Here is an 8,646-nt window from a genome sequence, read left to right on the forward strand (position 1 = left end):
TGAAGAGGGGAAAAGTGAAAAAAAATGAATAAAATATGGAAATTTTGATAAGACGAAATGATCATACTATGAATCTTTGTAGTTTTTATATTTTATTTTGTATCAAATAAAATACTTGTAGTAATAATGTTTATAGATTCATTAATAAAAATGAGATTTTTCATAATTTACTTCCGAATATTATAGTATAAGAAATATGCATATATGCATTTGAAAAAATATGCATATATATGCACCTAAAACGTCGGCGTTTTTTGTTAAAAAAAATTAGATTTTTTTTATTAAATAGTCTAGATCTTATTTTTTTAAATTTATTGATTCTTAAAAATTTTAGTTTTAGAAAAATGCAGTTTTTTTTAGAAAATTGCAGTTTTTTCTTTTTGAAAAAATGCAGCTTTTTGTTGAAAAAAAATACAGTTTTTGAAGAAAAAAATGCATTTTATTTTTTTTGAAAAAAATGCAGTTTTTTTGAGAAAAAGTATAGTTTTTTTAAATTCAGTTTTTTTTTTTAAATGCAACTTTTAAAAAAAATGGTTGTTTTTGTTAAAAATTTATAGTTTGTTTAAAAATATAATTTTTTTAAAAATTCTTCTTTCTATAAAAAAAATTAAAATTCTCCATTTTATTTAAAAAAATTCGAAAAGTATTTAAAAAAATCCGAAATCTGATTTATTATGTTAATTTTTAAAACTTTTTATAAATATTTCCAATAACAAAAAAATTAAACATTAAATGAGATCAGTAAGATGACGATTATCCCCTTAATGAGTTAATTTTGATCTAACGCTCCACCTTTAGTTCCCAGGTTCTCGAGAAACTATGAGTTGTCAACGGATTTCAATTCTCTGTCTCTCTCTCTCTCTCTCTCTCTATATATATATATATATATATATATATATATATATATATATATATATATATACACATAGAGAGAGAAAGAGAGAGAGGTAAAGGTTCAATTGAGAACCACTAACAGTTATGAACTCTAACAATCACTCATATTACATATGTTATATCTGATATCATTTCTTCATTATTCTTCCGAAACAAAATAAATATCCTCTAACCTCCATCAACCATCTTTGATGAACACCACCACATCCACCACCGTCGACGACTGCCTCACCACTAGTTCCGCCGCCAACGATACCTCCATGTCGCAGCTTCCGACCACCAGCAATAACACTTAAATCCGCCATCCGATTTTCCGATCTGGAAATCAGATCTAAGATTTCCGCCAGATCTCTTCCCATTCTTTCTCCTCCGACGACTTCTTTCATCGTTGTCTCCTCTGTCAGCTATCAGAAACCGACATCCATGAGATTCCGACATCACCATCGAACCTCTGACACGTACCACCCCCATATGTGTCATCACCATCGTATCTTCGCTACCCCTCCAGATCTGCTTTGCCTCTATAATTTTTTTCATTTCGTTGTTCATGCTCGTGATTCCAGATATGATTTCCTTTAGATCTAGTTTAAAACCTTCAGATCTGATTTCCTTCAAGTTCTCCACATCTAAAACATTTGAAGCTTTTTTGTTTTTTGGATTTTGTTCTCCATTTTGAAGCATGTTCGCAACTGAAACTATAGCTGCCACAAGATCTGAAGAAGTCTAACAGAGCTCCAGTAAGATTGAGACCAGATTTGAGACCGTCGTCAACTACCACCACTTATGTTGCTTCACCGCTCTATTAAATACTATTAAATATCCTCCATCTATTTATTTATGATCTTTGGTGAAACACATCAAGTATGCTGATATTTGTTTACTTTTTTCTCTTTTCTGTTAAGTTGTGAATTTAATGTTCTCAACTCTCATTTTTTGTTTACTTTTATTAAACATACTTTTTCTACTATTAAGTTGTTAATACATTTTTATTATCTTTTTTTTATAATGTTTGCATCAACTTTGTATTCACACTTTATGTTTTATTGTTGTTAACATGTGAATTGAATTTAAAATGTTTGTTATCATGTTAGTGTTTTATCAAATAATATGAATTTTGATTTTTGTAACCTTTGAACTTTGATGTTTTAATGTTTCAACTATTGTTTAGTTCTATTTAAGTTAGTTATTGTGAATGGTGAATTAATATGTATTTAGGTTATAAATACTATGAATGCGAGTCCTTAACTGATTATTAGACTGTGAATGAGAGTTCTGAAAAACTCTATTAAAATGTGAATTTTTGTGATGCACACAATGTATCTGATGAATTTTATATACTAAACTGTGAATTGTGTATTTATTATATTAGTGTATAAATATAACTTTTAATTTTAAAATATGATTGTAAATATAATTTTTTTGTCTTAGACTGTGAATTTATTCTATTAAGTTGTGTATTCTGTATACTAAACTGTGAGTTGTGTATTACGTTGGGAATTTTATTCACGACTTAATATATTAAATTCACAATTTAATACATATAAATATCATCAAATATTAACATATAAATATTTTTTTTAATTTGAAAATATGATTGTGAATATAATTTTTTTTACTTAAATTGTGAATTTTATATATTAAGTTGTGAATTTTGTATATTAAACTGTGAATTGTCTATATTAAGAGGTTCAAATTTATATTATTGATTTGAATTTATACTTTTTTGTTTTAAACTGTATATTTGTTATAATAAACTATGAATTTTACGTATTAAGCTATGATTTTTGTATTTTAAACTTTGAATTAACTGCATTATGCTGTGAATATTTATTTAAATTATGAAATTTACTATATTAAACTGTAAATTTTTTATATTAAACTGTAATTTTTGGGTTTAAAAATGTGAATTGACTCCATTAAACTATGTATTTTCTGTTTAAACTGTGAATTGACTGTGTTTTGCTGTGAATTTATTGTATTTTGGTGTGAATTTTTTTATAATTTATGTTAAAATATGAATGATTTGTGTATAATTTTTTGTGTTAGTTTTCTTATGAATATATTTATTTTTTTGTTGTATAAATTTGTAAGAATCCACTAGTTTTTATAATTGTTTTGCAATAAATTCAAAACGAGTGAATTAATAGGATTAATAGACTATGAATATAGATAGTATTTAAGTTGTTAATGAATGAATTTATTTACAGATCTGATTTGGAAGAAATGACGACTACTATATTGATATAGGTGGTTGTTGGCGGCATGTGGTGGTAGAGTTTGAGTTTTTGACTTCTTTGAATTAGTGAATTATTGTAAAATAGTTTGTATTAAGTTGTGAATTTTTTTCATTAAACTGTAAATGCAATGTGTAAATCTTTGTTTTATATAAGTTTTGTGCTAAAATATGAAAGCATATACGAATGAAAATATTGGACTATAAAAATTATAAGGTTGCTTTTTTCATACCAAAAACACAGAAAATTAGGATTTTAACATGTATAATAAAAGTATTGTATAAATATTTACTAATTAATTGGGGTTTTTAGGGTTTTTAATATTTTATGGTTCTCATTTGAACCACTCCATATATATATATATATATATATATATATATATATATATATATATATAGAGAGAGAGAGAGAGAGACAGACAGAGAGAGAGAGAGTTAGGTTCAAATGTTTTCACTATCTATTGTGTGTAAGTATGATTGATTCTGGACCAATTATTTTACTTATTTTAAGAAAGTAATTAATGTATATTAAATGCTAAATATGTAATTAATATCAGTTATATCTTCAACATGTAATATGCATTAATTACTTTCTTAATATAACTAAAATGATTGGTCCAGAATCAATCATACATGCACACAATAGATAGTGAAAACAAAATAACCTAACCCTATATATATCTTCCCTAATAATAAATGAAAATAATTTTGCCACTTGTCAATCTCTCATGAGTTTTGACACTTGTCATTTTGTGATATTTTTGAAATAAATGTTATCCACTTGTCAATTTCTGGTTTAATTCAATTTTTAAAATTAAAGTCATCGTCCTCCCTAATAAATGAAAATCTTTTTGCCATATGTCACATTCTCATTGATTTGGCCACATGTAATTTTGCTGTTATTTTCAATTAAAATTTTTCCACGTGTCATTTTGTGGTATTTTCTATTTTATTAAATTCCACATAATATTTTAATATTATAATTGTAATTAATATAATAATAAATACATATTAATTTCAATAATTGATTTTCCTTATAATTTCAACATTATTAAATTAAAACTTCATTAGTTTCCTATGTTTACTTATCTAAATTATTTGTTTAAATTTAAAAGAGAAAAAAAAAACACTTTAATTTTAATAATTTAATATTTTCTAATTTGTCTTATAAATTCAAAACTTTTCAAATCTTTAGATTTTTCATATATACATATATATTTTTTAGATGAACCCATGTAATAAATGGGTCTTATACCTATTATATATATATATATATATATATATATATATATATATATATATATATATATATATATATATATGAAACTTAAAAAAATGACACGTGTCAGCTTTTTAGAATTTCTTTTTGAAACATGATATTTTTCTACGACTTTAATTATTTCTCTTTTTTTTTTGTAACAAATCAAATTCAATTGAACTTTTGAAAATACAAAATCTTATCCTAATAATATTATTATGTTTATGTTGATTAACAAATTAATTTATAATTACTTGCAATCAACAATATTTGGTCTTTTTATATTTATTATTTTTTATTTATATAAAATTTTAAATATAACAACCGGGATTTCCACGGATTATAAAATTGGCAATATATAGTATGAAGTCCTGACATGAAGTATCTTTGATCCTACGGTGGCTACTATACTCTTTATCATGAAACATTCGAATAATTCATACGATCAAACATTCCAATATTGATAACATTTACGTAAAATGCTTAAAAACGAAAATATTCGTATCTTCTTTCGTTACTGCATTTAAAAAACTGTTAATACTTAAATCCTAAAAGAGAATCCTTTTCTCTTCATTTCAACTTAATTGAGGCTACGAAGAAGAATTCCTTCGAAAGTAATGCCTGGCCCAAAAGCCAAAGCAAGACCCCATTCTTCTCCAATCTCTTTGTTCATCAGCTCCTCTCTCATATACTCCAACACATAAATTATAGTGTTACTACTCACATTCCCAAAATCCATCAAAGCCCTCCGACTACAATCCAGCTTTTCTCCTCTCAACTTCAGTGTAGTCTCCAATCTATTCAATATCGCTGGACCACCAGGATGTACAGCCCAAAACATGTCATTGAAATCCTTCACATTGTTAGCTTTTTCCATCAACTTATTGCAAAACCCTTCAATGTTATCATCGATCTTTTGAGGTAAGTCACGTCCAAGTTTGAAATTTATACCCTCTTCTGAAAGTCGCCCATCAATGACACTATGAGTCCCTGGGAGGAACTGCTGGACAGCATAACTCAGTTCCAAAAATGGCGACTCGGTTTTTGCTATTGGGTCCGCACCAATAATGGCTGCCGCAGCACCATCTCCGAAGAGAGCAGCTCCAACTAAATCATATGGGCGAGACTTGCTTGGTGGCCTGAACCCTAAGATGGTTGTTTCCGAAGTGGTTAACAGTACTCGGCTTCCAGGGTTGTTTTCTGCAATATCTTTAGCGACGCGAAGGCCAGTAACACCACCATAGCATCCCAAGAAGTATAGCATTACGCGATTCACATCGTTTCTTAGTCCAAGTTCATTAGCAAGATAAAGATCACCTCCTGGAAGACGAATTTCGCTTGAGGAAACATAGACTACGTGAGTGATGTCTTCTGCGGGCCTTCCCCATTGTTTGATGCATGCTAAACTAGCGTCTTTTGCCATCTCGGTTACTGCTTTGTTCGCGATGCTTAGCCTTTGGGAAATAGTTGCTGTCCCTTCGGTCGCTAGTTCGGGGTATTCGTCTAGGATTTCCTTCGACATTACAGTGTATCTGGTTCTGACTGTGGTTGTTTTACCTAACATTCCAAAAGCAAAAGAAAGAAAAAAGAGAGAAATTTATGTTGTGAATGCAACAAAAATCCGGAATCACGTATTATTTCTCATTGTAACAACGTACAAAACGTTTATTTCTACGAAAGAAGCATATGATAAAAAATAATTGTCTAAATAAAGTGTTTATCAATGATTCTTTATTTGACACAAACGATAGTTGACAATATCATGTAATTATTATTACTTTTTTCTTTTTACAATGGAAGCCGAATTTAATTGAGAAATCGCTCGTCAAACAGTCATCTCGTTCAAAATTTTCTAACTTACATCTATGTTTTTAAAGTAAATCATGGAAGGAAAACCTATAAGCATATACAAAGAATCATTTTAAATTTATTGGATAAATTTAAAAGTAATATTATCAAAATCTTAATATACAATGTTATTTTGCTCATTTAGTTTCGAAATCCTTCAATATGAGAAACGATAATGAATAGTATATAAATTGCAAAAATGAAACGAAATCAAATGACGAATGCATGCATTAAAGATTTCAATTAACGTACTTTATACTAATTTTTAGTCCTCGTTTAAAACTAAAATATAACATAACAGTAAAAGAAATAATAATAAAGTTGGCTAACGTATAATTTTTTATATTGCGTACTACGTTCTACAAACTTAAGCATATTTGTTTTAATAGAAAAAGAAAAGTTGTAATTAATAGAGTGCTTACACAAGCGTTCCAACTTCTCTTTCATGGCGTGATCAATGCAATTTGTGTCTCGGAAATAGCCTTCAACTAAGCAATCCTGTGGAATAAGTTGGCTTGGGAAGGCTTTTCCAATTGCTAAGACAGTGGCTTTTCCAGGAGTAGGGAGACGCCTAGTTGCTGATGAGTAGCGATGTCCTGATGCACCATTGCCATTGATCTTTGACATCGTTAGTTTGGAGAGGAACACAACTACGTTACTTCACTTTGAGGAGTTGAAAGTTTGGTGGAGAGAGTTTCATGGAGTTGGATGTATATATAAGGAATGAATTAGCCAGTTCTTGGAGAAAGTTTGGTTTGGAGAAGAAACAGCATGAAAATTTATAAAATCGTTTAATAATACTTCTTGGGTTTTGTTATGGTTTCATCACCATTGATGTGTTGGAAGTGTGATCGACTAGGTAAATCAAGAATCACTCGTCATATTAAAATAAACAGATTTCAGCTTTTAGTGAGAGGCCTGATTTTAACTTACCAATATATTATCCTTATATTCAATTGAGTGGAAGATCACGTAAATGATCTTATATATTTGTTGTCATCTAAGAAATTTCCATGGTTTTTATAACTTAAATGCATCACATACATGCATACACAATTACACATGCATATGTATATGTATCTATTTATAATTTCAATAGCAAGATGATTTGGTAGACATTTTAATATTAGGTAAGGGGTCGAAACATTGTGTTCCGTAATTCCTTTTTAAGAATTGTCCAGGTTGCAAGAAATGAAACACTAATCCTTCTTAATAAATGAAGGTTTTTTTAACACATTTCAATATCTCATGAGTTTTGACGCTTGTTATTTTATGGTATTTTTGAAATAAATATTATCCACTTATTAATTTTTGATTTGTTTCAATTTTTAAAATTAAAGTTATATATACTTATATATATAAAGTATTAAATATCACATATATGATATTAAATTGCAATAAATACATTTTCCTTTCTTATTTTAAAGTTGTATTTTAAAAAATATTTTCTGTTTACACTTAAATTTAATGTTTTTTTTTAAATCAACCAATATAATACACAAGTAATTAAATAAAAAAATAAAAAATTTGATGCGTAAAGACTCAATTTAAACTAGGTAACGAGTTTGGAAAATATATGTTAATTAGTCCACCTGTGTATATATTGGCCCATTTGTATATAGCCTTTGGGCCCAATGCCATTGTATGTATGTATTTATTTTTTGTGTACACAAAATTTGGTGGTCCGGAGCATTATCATGTTGGTCTTGAACGGTTTAGTTTTTTAAGAATAGATGTGGACTTGTACGGTCCGATCCAGCGGTTTATGCATGCATATATTTCGTTTTGGTTACGAGTATTTATTATATATATATATATATATATATATATATACTAGTTTATAACCCGTGTAAATCACGGTTATCAAATTAGTTAAACTTTTATAGTAAAAACTCAAAATTATTAACAAATTATTTTAAATAAATTATTAATTAAGAGATGTTTTTATTAGTTATATGAAATTATAATCGTTGATTCAAATAAATATGTAAAATTTATTTGTAATATATATTAGACATTTTTTATTTGTGGATTAATGAAACAATAATATAAAATTTAAATTTAAAATTTAAAATTTAAAATAGAAAATAAATACATTGACAAATAGCATCACATTAATGATGATGTCCAATAAATTTAAAATAGAGAACTAATAAATTGACAAGTGGTAACTCATTAATTAAGAGGTCTAATATAATGACACATGGCAAAAGAACTACTCTTTTATTAGTATATATACACACACACTAAAGTCTTAATATTGTCATCGATTTGACAAGAAAGTCCTAAACTTTATTTTTCTGACAGTAAAGTCCAAATAACCGGCAGTTTTTGACACTTTTACCCTTTTTTCCCGGTTAGCCGGTAATTAGGACTTTCTTGTCAATTAAGAATTTACTGTCAAAAAAATAAA

The 8,646-nt window shown here is 27.6% G+C and overlaps 1 protein-coding gene across 1 annotated transcript; it reads right to left on the bottom strand.

Annotated features, from left to right (window-relative positions):
* Positions 1-4,965: 4,965 nt before the first annotated feature.
* On the bottom strand, positions 4,966-6,860 carry LAP6 (Chalcone and stilbene synthase family protein). The gene is made up of 2 exons (XM_079032894.1): positions 6,656-6,860; positions 4,966-5,942 (listed from the first exon to the last, which is right to left on the bottom strand). The coding sequence occupies exons 1-2, from the start codon at positions 6,858-6,860 to the stop codon at positions 4,966-4,968; spliced, it is 1,182 nt and encodes a 393-aa protein (XP_078889020.1).
* Positions 6,861-8,646: the final 1,786 nt, after the last annotated feature.

This window comes from Lactuca serriola, chromosome 3, assembly GCF_051521515.1.
Source record: "Lactuca serriola cultivar US96UC23 chromosome 3, Lser_US96UC23_V15, whole genome shotgun sequence".
Lineage (NCBI taxonomy): Eukaryota > Viridiplantae > Streptophyta > Magnoliopsida > Asterales > Asteraceae > Lactuca > Lactuca serriola.